The sequence below is a fragment of the Macrobrachium rosenbergii genome, chromosome 48 (assembly GCF_040412425.1).
Source record: "Macrobrachium rosenbergii isolate ZJJX-2024 chromosome 48, ASM4041242v1, whole genome shotgun sequence".
NCBI classification, from domain to species: Eukaryota; Metazoa; Arthropoda; class Malacostraca; order Decapoda; family Palaemonidae; genus Macrobrachium; species Macrobrachium rosenbergii.
Window position 1 is genome coordinate 58,319,916 of NC_089788.1, and position 15,224 is coordinate 58,335,139.

Here is a 15,224-nt window from a genome sequence, read left to right on the forward strand (position 1 = left end):
AAAACACATAAAACACATTGTAAAGACGTCAGACATCTCATCATTTTTGCCTCAATCACATCATGCATTGCATTTCTTAATATGTCAAGACTCTCAAGTAAATATTCATGTGTAGAATTTTCTGGCCTTTCTGCCGATGTGTATTTCATCATTGTACATTTGTTTGTCTGTCCACAAACACAAATTGCTCAGAGTGCGAGTCATGGCGATCAGAGGTCGGGCACCACGTGTCCGTCCACACTCTGCCATGTGTACCTGTACTCAGGTAATAAACAAGTTAATACCCTGTTGACCTTTCTTGTCCTCACAACTGGTGACCCAAGGAGTGACGGTAAACACAGCGATTTTGACTTTGCCATTAACAGACTCACTACGGCCGCTTTACCTTCTGAGAGCCTTCAACGGAACCACATGGCGACAAACGTCTAGGCCTCTGAAAGCTCCTCCCTTGGAGAACACCCATGCCACTAACGGACTAATTACAGCGTACCCCTTCGGGTACATTCTGGCATGCTCAAACGGTTTTGCCCCGCCATTTACAATTCACAACAACCGTACTCATTACCAGAACCACACGGCGTATAGTTTTGACTTCTGCCAAGCCCCAAACACCATTAACGAACTAAATACAGTACGTACTTCGCGTTTTTGGTGTGAGGAAGAATGTCAGACACTGAGTTAGAAAGTCATTCCGATGGCGTGCAGATCCTCCGCATCCCTCTCTCGCCTTCAAAGGTATCAATAAGCCAGGCGATAAAACTCCCTCCGTTCCTACGATTAAACGCCACATACTAGTTTCTGTGGGCAGATGTCCATTTCCGGGTGGCGAAAATTTCAGACGAGACCAAGGCGGATGTAACCATGACAACACTACTGGAGGAAGTCTTCAGCAAAATCACCCATGGTTGGGCTTGCAGCTAGGCAGAGTCAAGTACAGAGACCTGCGAGACAAGCTCATCGAAACATACTCCATGCCCGTCCCGGAGAGAGCCCAACGCGCCCTCGACCTGATGACCCAGCTCCTGGGGGACACATCACCCAGGGACGCTTAGGACGAACTCCAAGGTCTCCTGATGCTGCTGGGGGTCGACGCTGATGGTCAGAGGAAGGAGATCGGCTTGTTGCGAGAAATAGTCCTGCGGCGCCTTCTGCAGGAGGTGAGGGGCAAATCACGGATGCGGACGACCTTTCAATGGACAAATTGATGAATGTTGCACACAAACTCCACGAGGCCACCAAGGCCTCCAAACACGCTGCAACACCCGCAGCGTGTAACCTGGTAAAAGAAGAAGAGGAGGAAGAGGACATGAACGCGGTGTACGGGAAGAAGGTGCCACCACAGCAGCAGAGGATGTGGACAAATCCAGCCTAGTGTTACTTCCATTGGAGGTTCAGAAGCACTGCTAGAAATTGCAGAGCCCCCTGTTCTTTCACAAAAAACGAGAAAAGCAGCCAAAAGTAACAGCAGTGGCCGCAAACCTTAAAGAGTCCTGACCAGTAGGATTCTTCATCCACAATGCCATATCAAAATGACGGATGCTGGTAGACACTGGGGCGATGCAGTCTGTGTTTCTGCCTTCGAGAGAGGACTGTGACCGCACGTCCAGTGCCGCAACCACACTGGTGGCCACAAATGGAAGCTCCATCCGCTGCTACGGAACTGTGACCTGCAGAATATCCATCCTGGGCCATAAATGTGATTGGCCCTTCGTCATCGCGGACGTCAAGTTCCCTCTCCTGGGCACTGATTTCCTTGCACACCACTGCCTTCTGGTAGACGTTGGCCGAAAATGCCTGCTGGATACTGGAACCTGCTGCTCCCCACCGCTCTCTACTGGGCCTGGGATGCCCGCTGTCTGCTCCATCTCTTCGAACAAGTACAGCACCCTCCTCCAAGAGTTCCCAGACGTCTTCAAGCCAGAGCTGCGTCAGTTGCCCGGAGCCCAGGCCAAACACGGCATCCATCACCATATCACCACGACAGGCCCGCCAACACATGCCAGATTCTGGCACTTGCCACCCAAAAAACTCCAAGACGCTAAACGAGCCTTCACTGAGATGGAACGGATGGGCATCTGCTGGAAGCCATCAAGCCCGAGGGCATCCCCCCTCCACATAGTCAAGAAACCAGATGGCTCCTGGAGGCCCTGTGGAGACTATCATCAGCTGAACCTAGTAATGACACCAGACCACTATCCCTTGCCGAACATGCAGGACCTAACAGGCGCCCTGCACGGGGCCAAAGTATTTACAAAAATGGATTTACTCAAGTCTTATTTTCAGGTACCAGTGCACTGCGACGATGTTCCGAAGACAGCAACCATCACGCTGTTCGGAACATATACCTTCTCCTACTCCACCTTCAGCCTCAGGAACGCTGGGGCCACATTCCAACGCCTTATGGATACCATCTTGGGGGACCTACCTTTCTGCGTTTGCTACGTAGACCACATCCTGATCTTCTCCAGGTCCCCGGGCTGTGCTGAAATGCCTGCAGGAGAACGGTTTGGTCGTCAGGTTCAACAAGTGTACCTTCGGAGCAGAAAAGGTAGACTTCCTGGGCCATGAGACCTCCCCGGCAGGTGTCCGCCCCATGGCCTCCTAGGTGGACGCAGTAAAGTTCCCAACGCCAAAAACCATCCAGTCCCTACAGGAGTTCCTCGGCATGGTCAACTACCACCGCTGCTTTATACCAGATGTCGCCTGCATCATGTATCCCCTGACCGCAGTCCTGAAGGGGAAGCCGAAAGCACTGGTGTGGGCAGCTCCGCAACAACAGGCATTCGAGCAGACGAAGGCAGCCCTCACCAAAGCCACCACATTAACATGTCACGACCCCACCACCTCCCTGAGACTTACCACAGATGCCAGCAACATCGCCTAAAAGTGCCGATTTTTGGTTATTGGCGCCAATACCCAATTATTGGCACCGATAAGCGGAAATCGTTGATTTTCAGCTTCAAAAATTGCCGATTTTCGTTGCTAGACAAGCACCATAAAACCGGATCGTCATTAACTGAGCCCGCTGTTAACCGGGGACTGCCTGTACATGCATTCACGAAGGCGGGAGACGCATGGTCTGCGAGGCAGCAGTGGCACTTGGCTGCTATCTCCAAGTTCGGCTGCACCATTAGCTATGTCCCCTGGCAGGAAGAACCCAGTAGCCGACACCCTATCAAGGGTCGAGATAAATTCCGTCCACCTCGGCATAGACTACGAGGACCTGGCAAAGGAACAGGCCGCAGACCCAGAAACAGCAGCCTACTGCATGGCGCTCACCACACTGGAATGGGAAGATGTGCCGATAGGAGGATCCAATTCAACACTTCTCTGCGACACCAGCACGGGCCGCCCATGCTCCTGATCCCCAGGTCCAGGAGAAAGCAGATGTTCGATGTCGTCCATGGCCTGTCTCATCCATCAGGCCGAACAACAGCGCGCCTGATGACAGAGAAGTTTGTGTGGCATGGCATCAGGAAGGACGTTCGGCAGTGGGCAAAGAACTGCATACTGTGCCAAACAAGTAAAGACACCCGGCACACGGAATCAGGCATCAGAGAATTCCCTCACCCACGTCGGCGCTTCGGTCGCATCCATATAGACATTGTAGGTCCTTTGCCGCAATCAGGGGACGCCAGATACCTCCTAACAGTCATAGACCATTCCACACAGTGGCTGGAAGCAACCCCGATGACAGAAGCATCAACGAGCACCTGTGCAGAGGCCCTCCTGTTGAGTTGGATCAGCCATTTCGGTGTGCCTGACAGCATAACTACGGACAGGGGCCCGGCATTCTTGTTGGAGCTCTGGGTCACCCTGGCATGCCTGGGACAACTCTCCACAGTACGACGGCACATAACCCCGCAGCCAATGGCATGGTGGAAAGGGCCCACCGTTCATTGAAGGCAGCTCTGATGGCACGCTGTGTCGACGACAATTGGAAGGCGCAGCTGCCCTGGGTCCTGCTGGGTCTCCACACCACACCGAGGGCAGACGGTGACGTATCTCCCACAGAGAAAGTCTACGGCGAAACAGTAGCCGTTCCGGGAGAGTTCTTCCCCACGGCACTGGACGACTAGGATACCTCCCTTCCAAGGCTGAGGGAAGTGGCACCGAAGTTCACGCCCTGCCGAAAAACTTTCACGGACAGGACCCACATCTACAGCCCTGGGGGTCTGGATACCTGCACCCACGTCTTCATCAGGAATGACGCCCACCGCCCACCCTTGACCAGACCGTACAGGGCCCCATACCGTGTCATCAGCAGATCATCCAAGGCGTATCTCATCAACATCCACGGGCGTGAAGACTGGGTTTCTGTCAACCAGCTGGAACCAGCTTTCCTGTTAGACAGCGAAACTTGGGAGGAAACCAGTAGGCACCCCAGAATTCCTCCACAAAACGTGGCCGCAGATGATCCCGTCGCCATCCCGAAACAGGGTCGAGGACATCCCAAGGGCCGCACTAAGGAAGTCATCCGCTTGGCTAAGCCATGGGGCGGCTAAGCAGTCGAAGCCGCCCCATGTCCACAGGTATCAAGAACTCGGGGCCAGCTCCTGTTCCCAAAGCAATTCCATGATTTATTTATTTATTTATTATTTTTTTTTTCCAGATGTCTTCCAATCATTACTTTTGTAATTGTTGGGGGGGGGAGTACTTGTAAAGACGTCAGACGTCACTTCATTTTTGCATCAATCACGTCATGCATTGCATTTCTTAATATGTCAAGACTCACATGTAAATATTGATATGTAGAATTTTCTGGCCTTTCTGCCAATGTGTATTTCATCATTGTACATTTATTATGTCTTGCAAAATTGCCATTTGTTTGTCTGTCAACAAACAAATTACTCAGAGTGTGGGTCTCGGAGGTCGGGCACTACTTTTCCGTCCGCACTGCCATGTATACCTACGCTCAGGTACTAAACAAGTTAATACCCAGTTGACCTTTCTTGTCCTTACAACATCCATGTGTTTAAAATCATGTACAGCTGTTTTGGTAAAACTGAAGTTTTTGGAAAAGAAATCCAGTTGCAGCAAGAGAATGGTGTATAGTGCTCTGCTTTTTATAAGTGTGATTATGCTGTAAAGTTATATTTTTTAAATAATGCACATCAGACAATTCATTTGAACTATATGTAGGCTTACTGTGAATTATAATACTGTATATGTTTATTGAATATTTAGGTAAACAGAGTGTCAACTTGTATGTTTACTGTTCTTAAACACTTTCAGGTTTGTTATTGCATCTTTTGTTACCCTGAATCCATCTGAAGTAGATGTTACGCTTCGCAACACAACTTTGATGCCATCCATTCCTGGGCTTATGGCAGTGTGTCTTCTCTTATTTTGTCCAACAGCTGAGCTAAGGTTAGTAATGATGAATAATGAGAGCATTTCTAATAACGTTTTTGAAATATTTTGTCTTATTGAGGTAGGAAGGCCTTTGTAATCCAGTATTTGAGCTTTTTCACTTGGTAGTTGATCAGCTTCTTGGGATACAGTGTAGCCACATACGTACTGTATTGGAGAATTATTCTCAATGTAGATGGTACTGTAGATATACTTTACTGCTTGAGCCTTTAGCCTAGGAAATCCTTAGCACACAAGAGATGATTACTTTCCTTGCCCGTTGAGGACTACACTTGATAACACTATGTCTTACCATTATCCACCACAGCAGTCTCTATCATTACATGATTGACCTTTGGGCGTGTGATTATTCTTTTAGTTCACTTCTACTTCTTTATTCATTTTACATGTGTTGTAGATGTGCACTCCTGCAGTAGTTTTTATGCCAGGCAGTAATTGACTATTTATCACTGTGGTTCAGTTCTGAAGGTTATTATTTTATTTTTATAATAAATTCATCAACCACAGAGTCACATTTTTAGCCTTTCATAGGGCTTGCTTTAAGGAGTTTTCTTAAACAAGAGGTATTAGTTGGAAGATGGGAAGGCAAAAGTTGGACAGCTAGGTAGAAAGAGACCAAAAACGGTAGATCAGAGTAAAAGGCACAAAGTAATGCTAGCAGGGCAGAAGGAATGCTGCCAAGAACTTTCAGTACCTTTTATAGTGTAGTGTGTGCAATGAAGCATGGAACTTCCTTGGCCTAGGACCCCTAGATATTGTAAGCAGCCTAATGATTGCAGGAATTTGTGCCCATGTTTGAATCCAGGAGTCCTGTATACAAATCTTGCTTTTATAATTAGGTTGGAAGTGATTGTAATTTTGTAATGTTTGATTTATAGTTGTGCCACCTTGATTATAGGATAGAGTGGACATTGGAGAGTCTGCTTATCTGGTGTCACTCACCAAAATATGAAATACTTGTGCCTTTGTTAGTGGAAGGGTTTAGGAGTCTAATAGATTTTGTCTGATGCCTGTTGGCCTTTCTTTTGTGCAGTAGTTTCACTGGCCGTAGATAGTGAGCAAAAGCTAGTACATTTCTTTCCCTCTTTTCGTGAGTCCTCCTTCCTATTTCATATTCTAAGCTGTTTAACTACTACGGTCTACTTCAGTTGTAGGGTTTTTCCAGTCTTACCTGACCTGCAGATCATTTCACATTTACTAGTTTCTCTTTATCTTGCTGCCCAACCCCTCTCATTCCTTTTTACAATTTAGACCATTAAAAGGAAGCCATTGCAGGGATTAGAGTTCATTCCCAAATCAAATATCAGGGCCTATGGTTGTCTTGCCAACCACCTGATAATATTTTAACCTGGGAAGCACTATATGTATTTTAGTCAATTTGGTATCTAAGAGCAGGACTATTCCTTCCAACTGACCCAGGTTTGGGTTGATTTTGGTCTCAGATGGAAACAACCACTTGTCTAACCCATCTGAAATTCTTGAAAAATACCCCATTGAGTTTTTCCCAAAGTAGAAGAAAATATAGATAGACTGATTTAAGTTTAGAGAAGGGATCATAATTGATTTGGAGTTAAAATTTTGTCATTCTCGTTTGGAAGCATATAATTACCCTATTGAAAAAAGCTAACAAGGTGAATGAGTCCATCTCCAGAATTAAGAGTTCCATGGTGAAATAAGACGTACGATATACTCTTCAAAAATCTCCTCTAAGGAGTGCTACCAATGATACAAAGCCAGTGGCTCTTTAGAAGCTGAAGTACTGTATCAACATAATATGTCTAAACTGCATGAGTAAAGTAAGAGGGAAATTAACCCTTAAACGCCTACTGGACGTATCATACGTCGACTAAAATTGTCTGTTGGGTGCCAAGTGGACGTACCGTACGTCGACTACAAAAATTTTCAACCTTCGGTCAACTTTGACTCGACCGAAATGGTCGAAAAATGCAATTGTAAGCTAAAACTCTTATATTCTAGTAATATTCAATCATGTACTTTCATTTTGCAACAAATTGGAAGTCTCTACCACAATATTTCAATTTATGGTGAATTTTTGAAAAAAACTTTTTCCTTACGCCCACGCGGTAATTCGGCCGAAAATTTCAGAAATTCTTTTGTCATTTTGTCGTAATTTTTGCACTATTTTATATTAGCCGTTACATAAAGTTTTATATATGAAAATGTGTGCAATTTCATGTAGAATACAACAGAAAATAACTCATGGTTGTAGCTTTTATCAGTTGTGAAATATTTTCATATAAATCACGATAACTGCCAAAATTTCAACCTTCAGTCAACTTTAACTTGACCGAAATGGTCAAAAAACGCAATTATAAGCTAAAACTCTTACATTCTAGTAATATTCAATCATGTACCTTCATTTTGCAACAAACTGGAAGTTTCTAGCACAATATTTCGATTTATGGTGAATTTCGGAAAAAAAAAACTTTTTCCTTATGTCTGCGCGTGGTAACTCGGCCGAACATCTCAGAAATTCTTTCGTCACGTTGTCGAAATGTTTGCATTGTTTTACATTAGTCGTTACATAAACTTTTATATATGAAAATGTGCACAATTTCATGTAGAATGCAACTGAAAATAGCTTATGGTTGTAGCTTTTATCAGTTTTGAAATATTTTCACATAAATCACGATAACTGCCAAAATTTCAACCTTCGGTCAACTTTAACTCGACCGAAATGGTCAAAAAACGCAATTGTAAGCTTAAACTCTTTCATTCTAGTAATATTCAATCATTTACCTTCATTTTACAATAAATTGGAAGTCTCTAGCACAATATTTCGATTTATGGTGAATTTTTGAAAAAAACATTTTCCTTACATCCGCTCGGTAACTCGGCCGAACATCTCAGAAATTCTTTCGTCACGTTGTCGTAATGTTTGCACCGATTTATATTAGTCGTTACATAAACTTTTATATATAAAAATGTGCGCAATTTCATGTACAATACAACAGAAAAAACTCATGGTTGTAGCTTTTATCAGTTTTGAAATATTTTCATATAAATCACGATAAATAGAAAAAATTCGACTTTCGGTCAACTTTAACTCAACCGAAATGGTCGAAAACTGCAATTGTAAGCTAAAACAATTACAGTCTAGTAATATTCAATCAATTAGCTTCATTTTTCAACAAACGGGAAGTCTCTAGCACAATATTTTGATTTATGGTGAATTTTTGAAAAAACATTTTTTTACGTCCTCGTTACATGAATTCATGCATCATTTTGTGATAATATTTTCTCTTTGTTGCTTTGATTGTTTTACAATTTGTTATATACCAAAATCATCGCAATTTAGTGTACAATACAAAGAAAAAAAATTAACCCGTTAGCTTTAACCGTTTTGCTCACAGCGCGATTTGTATAAAATTATATATGAAAAAATTTTTTTGCACTGTCATATATTTCAATATTTATATATGATAATGATATTTTTTTCATTTCTGATGGTTGCATACTAAACTTCAGGCAATGACAAAATAAAGAGCCAAAAATGAACTCTTAATCTTAAAAACTAAGCGTGCTGTGATTTTTTGAAAAAAACTTTTTTTCCGCTTCGGCGCTAACTCCCGAACGCCGCCGGCATATGGGAGACATTTTTGTAAATAGAGGCTCGGCGTTTAAGGGTTAAGGAGCCTTGGTTTTACTGTGTAAATTCCCACACTCAGGCCAGAATGTTACTGAAATAAATTAGATAGTTGAGGGGTAAGTTCATCCATGAACCTTTACACACACTACAGTTACCACAAAAAAAAAAAAAAATTTAACACTTCATATAATGATAAAATGTGTTCAAACTACTGTATTTTTTTACGATTTCTGGTAAGAGCAAACTGAGTTTCCTTATTCCATCATAAGTCTGACATTGCCATGGGTCTGGGAGCACCAGGGGTTTTCTCATCTAGACAGAAAATGTTGGACAAGCAATCAGAGGAGTCGTACATTTATGCATCCATTCCTGCCCCCATCCTTGTCATATGTGTATGCTATTTTTGTGTCCTTGCTTGTATAATGATTAAACATACCTATGAAATTCTTATGAATCATGAAGAAGACTGAGATTATTACATTATGGATAAGCAGGAAGTCTATGAAAGCCATAGTTAGAGAGATGGGCAACTCAAAAAGTATGGTTTCCATGTGGTGCCAGTATGCCAACAAGACTGACTTGGAAACAACACTGCAATGTAAAGAAAGGCTCAGAAAGACCAAAAAAAGCTAGTGAAAACACAGACAACATTATCAAAAGGATTTTTATGGAACGGCCATCAATTCCCATCTTTCTTGGAAATTTCTTGAAAGAACTGTACAAGATCGTTTGCAGAAGAACCTAGGGCACCTCTCTTGCATTGCTGCAAATAAGCCTCTCCTTTCAGCAGCAGTGGCAAGAGAATGCAATGGGAGCAGGTACAGAAACACCCAGCTCCTGTGATTGCTTACCCAACACTGCCTGTCTAGATGAGAAGACCTCAGCCTTTCCCAAGCCCGTGGCAATGCCAGATGTATGGTACATAGAGGAAACACTTGTTTGCTCATGTTAGATATCACAAAAAAAATGTTCAACACATTTCATCATTAAGTGTGGCGACTACAAGTCACTGATGTTAATATTGCAGTTACCAGTAAAGTTGCTGAGAAGCTTTGGGAAGGATTTTTGCAGATTTCTGGTACACATCAATTTTTTTTTTTTTAAATAGGAAATACCCAGATACCCATGGACCTCACTAGTGGATGTAGTGACCTGTCTTATGGTAAATTTACTTTTAGAGGCTCCCTGCATGTAGAAAGAAAGGTATACAGTAAAATAATACCCTTTTTCCTGTAAGAAACTCAAATAAACATCATTTAAATCCCACCAATTATAGACAGTAGCACTAACCAGTTGTATTAATAACATATGGAAAAGATCAGTACTGTTGATGTGGCTTTTGAAAGCCATAAGTCTTTGGTAAGGTCATTTCTCTTTAGATATTTTAAAATTGTTGAATAAAATCCAGCATGGCATAGTTGACCTGGGAGGAGTTTAGTAGTTTATGCCACTGTTGAGCAACTATAAAATGAAGAGCAGAGTCGAAGTGATTAGATTTATAAATTCATTTTCATCAGTGTCATTGAAGTGCCCCGGCGAAGTGTTCGTAGCATTAATTCCTTTGCAATTTTTGTCATAATGTCAGTAGTTATGCCTCTCGTCAGAAAGTCACAATTTGTAGATGATTTTGCTCTGTGCTGTTTATGTTACAATGCTGTCACTGCTGGTTGGTCTGTGCAAAAGGTCATTGTTAAGAAATAGTTTTTGAGCATGGATTTAAATTGCACATAAAAAACTGGTGCTATAATATTTTCAATAAGATGGGTTGTTGAGATAATTCTAACTATTAATGGAAATATTTACCTTATGAATAGGTCAAGTTTCAGGAAGGATATTAGATGAAAAACTCACTTTTGTTGATGGTAACAACCTGTCCAGGTGATTTTAAATTTGTTTAGATATGAGTTTTGTGTAGATATGAGTTGAACCTCATTAATGGACTTAATCCATTCCAGAAGGATGTTCTTAAACCAAACAAATTTTTGCTATAAGAAATGAGAATTGGATTAATCCATTGCAGACCCCCAAAAATACAACAAATGAAAACATTTTAACTTATTTAACAAGCTTAGCATGCAGAAATCATATATGAAACATAAAATAGATAGGTGAAATGCAAATTTGTTCTCACTTTACCTGTAATTGAGAGAGTTAATGGTGTACAGTATGTAGTAGTTGGTGAGAAAGAAGTGGAGGAGTGTGTTGTTGTTTGGAAGGGGAGTCCCTTTCCATACAGTTGGAAGATAACTGTGCTTCTGAGTGCATTTCTCTTGGGTGTTTCTTTCAACTGCTTTCTTCTCTGACAATCACTTCATCACTAAAAAGCGGTCCAGTGATGTTTGTCTTTGCCCACATTTTAAAATGTTCCTAAAGTGAGAGGGAGCATTGTCGCTCGGCAGGTTACAGCATTGTTTACTACAGATTTTTCAGGTTGGTACTTTCAATAAAACTTTTGATTTCTCCCAATGTGGATTCATTTCTTTATTAATTAACTATATACATCTCTCCCTTCCCCCTCCTCCTCAGAAGACAATTCGTCAGTTGTTGTCAGTTGCTGCTCCTTGGAAGCCATGATGCCTAACATATTTGCAATAGAATTGCTAAATAAAATAAAAAGACACAGGAGACAACTTAGCAGAGATGTTCACTGAGCAAGACCCATGTGTAGACTGAGTCCTTCCCTTCCCTTGTGATGTATCTAATCCCATATGTGTATAGTTGTTGGGTCTTTGTACATCTTGAAACTGAGCAAAAGTCTGCCAATGGGGCAAACTTTCCTCTGACAAAACGTTAAGTCAGATTGTCTGCTAGTGGAGACATTAATTAACCAAGGTTCCACTGTACCTCATAGAATATTCAGAAGTTGTTCTCCTGATTTTTGTGTTTCCAGCAGTGTAAATCAACATGATGTCAGTAGCTCTTAAGAAAAATAATTGAAGAAAAGGAAGAAAAGTATTTTTTTTATTAAATTTGTTTCTGATAACAATAGCTGGGTCTGTGTTTTGTTTACCTCCACTGCTGGACCCTTGTATAATAATCTGCAGATGCCATCAAGCAGTTGCGATGACAGATGGACATGTACTTGATAGTCTGGTGGACAGTGTCATGTCTAAGAAAACTAGTTGCCACAAAAGAAAACTAGAGTTGCCATAATTCTTCACTGTGCAGACCCACAAATGTTAAGAAGTTCTTGATTAATATATTTTTCAATAAGGAGAAAAGAAATAGTGTAAATGATGTATTAAAAAATTGGAAGAATATTGTTGCCCTTCTAATAGTGGAGTGTTTCAGTTCCTCAGGTTTTTGAAAATTGCTATTAAGTATCCTCTTAATTCATGTTTATAGAGTTTAAGGTTCAAGCAGATGAATGCAGTTTTCGAGAAAAAGACTTAATGATGAAGAATGAAATTGGCTTTGGTAATGGGAAAACTATAAGAACTATTGCTTTGAGAAAGAATATTAATTTGAATCAGGCTTTTGAGATATGTTAGGCTTACGAAGTGACTGTGAACTGTGCGAAAGAAATAAGTGAAGCCTGTAATGACGAAAAGGTGAATACAGTGAGCTGTAATAAAAACATAACTACAGCTGACTTTCATGTGCAAACTTTTACAGACCTATAATCAAAAGATGTATTTGCCACAGTGTCAGATCTGTAGTTGCTAGCATGAATTAGAAAAGACAAAAAGGCCAGCATGGGGAAAAGTTTGTGAGATGTAAAAGGGGATACCATTTGAAGGATGTGTGTGAAAAAAAAAATTGTAGAAGGAGACGAAGTAGGTGGAGGTGACGGTAATAAATGTATCTATGTTGCCATGTATTATCATCATCTTATAAGCATTGCAATCATGCGCCATTTGCAAGCAAGTAATGTTTACATTCTCAAAAACATCAGCTGGCTAAGTATTACCAACATTGTTACGTACTATTTGTTGCTAAGTGGAACATAAATTGGAGATCATTTGGTTGTGAATTAGTAAAGCTTGGCTAAAAAATGCAGCTTATCTTTGTTAAATAAACAAATTTTAAATGAAGCACAACTGTGATTTTATCCGTTTCAGTAGTCATTTTTGCCTGTCTAAACATTTTGCACCCTGCACTTATGAGTCTCCTCAGCCTCCGTTATAACTTGCAGTTCCATGAGGTCTTTTCTTCATTGCTTGAAGGATGAATAAAAATAACTATTTTTATTTAAGGAAACAACCATTGAGAATTAGCAAGTTTTTAACCCTTAAATGCCGAGCCTCCATTTACAAAAGTGTCTGCCGTATGCCGGCGGCGTTTGGGAGTTAGCGCCGAAGCGGGAAAAAAGTTTTTTTCAAAAAATCACAGCAAGCTTAGTTTTTAAGATTAAGAGTTAATTTTTTTTGTCATTGCCTAAAGTTTAGTATGCAACCATCAGAAATGAAAAAAAAATATCATCATATATAAATATTGAAACATATGACAGCGCAAAAAAAAATTTCATTTATTATTGTATACAAATCACGCTGTGAGCAAAATGGTTAAAGCTAATGAGTTTTTTTTTTTTTTTTCGTTGTATTGTACACTAAATTGCAATGAATTTGGTATATAACAAATTGTAAAACAATCAAAGCAACACAGAGAAATTATAACAAAATGATGAATGAATTCCTAACGTGCGGACGTAAAAACAAAGTTTTTTTAAAAAATTCACCATAAATCAAAATATTGTGCTAGAGACTTCCCATTTGTTGCAAAATGAAGGAAATTAATTGAATATTACTAGACTGTAAGTCTTTTGGCTTACAATTGCAGTTTTCGACCATTTCGGTCGAGTTAAAGTTGACTGAAGGTCGAATTTTTTCTATTTATCCTGATTTATATGAAAATATTTCAAAACTGATAAAAGCTACAACTATGAGTTATTTTTTGTTGTATTCTACATGAAATTGTGCACATTTTCATGTTTCATGTATAACATTTTATGTAACACCTAATAGAAAGCGGTGCGAAAATTACGACAAAGTGACTAAAGAAATTCTGAGATTTTCAGCCGAGTTACCGCGCGCGGAGGTAAGGAAAAAGTTTTTTTCAAAAATTGACCATAAATGGAAATATTGTGCTAGAGACTTTCCGTTTCTTGCAAAATGAAGGTAAATGATTGAATGTTACTAGAATGTAAGAATTTTAGCTTACAATTGCATTTTTCGACCATTTCGGTCGAGTCAAAGTTGACCGTAGGTTTAAATTTTGGCACTTATGATTTATATGAAAATATTTCAAAACTGATAAAAGCTACAACCATGAGTTATTTTTTTTTATACATGAAATTGCGCACATTTTCATGTATAACACTTTATGTAACGCCTAATAGAAAATGGTGCGAAAATTACGACAAGGTGACTAAAGAAATTCTGAGATTTTCAGCCTAGTTAGCGCGCGTGGAGGTAAGGAAAAAGTTTTTTCAAAAATTCACCATAAATCGAAATATTGTGCTAGAGACTTCCCGTTTGTTGCAAAATGAAGGTAAATGATTGAATGTTACTAGAATGTAAGAGTTTTAGCTTACAATTGCGTTTTTCGACCATTTCGGTCGAGTCAGAGTTGACCAAAGGTTTAAATTTTGGCACTTATTGTGATTTATATGAAAATATTTCAAAACTGATAAAAGCTACAACCATGAGTTGTTTTTAGTTGTATTCTACACAAAATTGCGCACATTTTCATATATAAAACTTTATGTAACGGCTAATATAAAACGGTGCAAAAATTACAACAAAGTGACAAAAGAATTTGAGATTTTCGGCCGAGTTACTGCGCGGACGTAAGGAAAACGTTTTTTTTTCAAAGATTCACCATAAATCAAAATATTGTGCTAGAGACTTCCAATTTGTTGCAAAATGAAGGTAAGTGATTGAATATTACTAGAATGTAAGAGTTTTAGCTTAAAATTGCGTTTTTCGACTATTTTGATCAAGTCAAAGTTGACCGAAGGTTGAAATTTTGGCACTTAACGTGATTTATATGAAAATATTTAAAAACTTATAAAAGCTACAATCATGGGTTGTTTTTTGTTGTATTCTACATGAAATTGCACACATTTTCATATATAAAACTTTATGTAACAGCTAATATAAAACGGTGCAAAAATTACGACAAAGTGACGAAAGAATTTCTGAGATGCGTCGCTGATGCTTTGTAGTGCAAGAAGAAAGAAATTCGCGCATGCGCAGCTGGGTAACGCTTGTAAACAAAACAACAGCGTGATCCGTGAACT

General features: G+C 40.3%; 1 protein-coding gene across 10 annotated transcripts in view; it reads left to right on the forward strand.

The window, feature by feature from the left end:
- Window positions 1-15,224, forward strand: part of spn-E (spindle E) — a 437,239-nt gene that overhangs the window by 311,770 nt on the left and 110,245 nt on the right. For all 10 annotated transcript variants that reach the window (XM_067091862.1, XM_067091856.1, XM_067091855.1 and 7 more), the window contains one exon: window positions 5,236-5,370. In XM_067091862.1, the coding sequence (XP_066947963.1) occupies window positions 5,236-5,370 (135 nt within the window). The remainder of the gene's footprint in view (window positions 1-5,235; window positions 5,371-15,224) is intronic.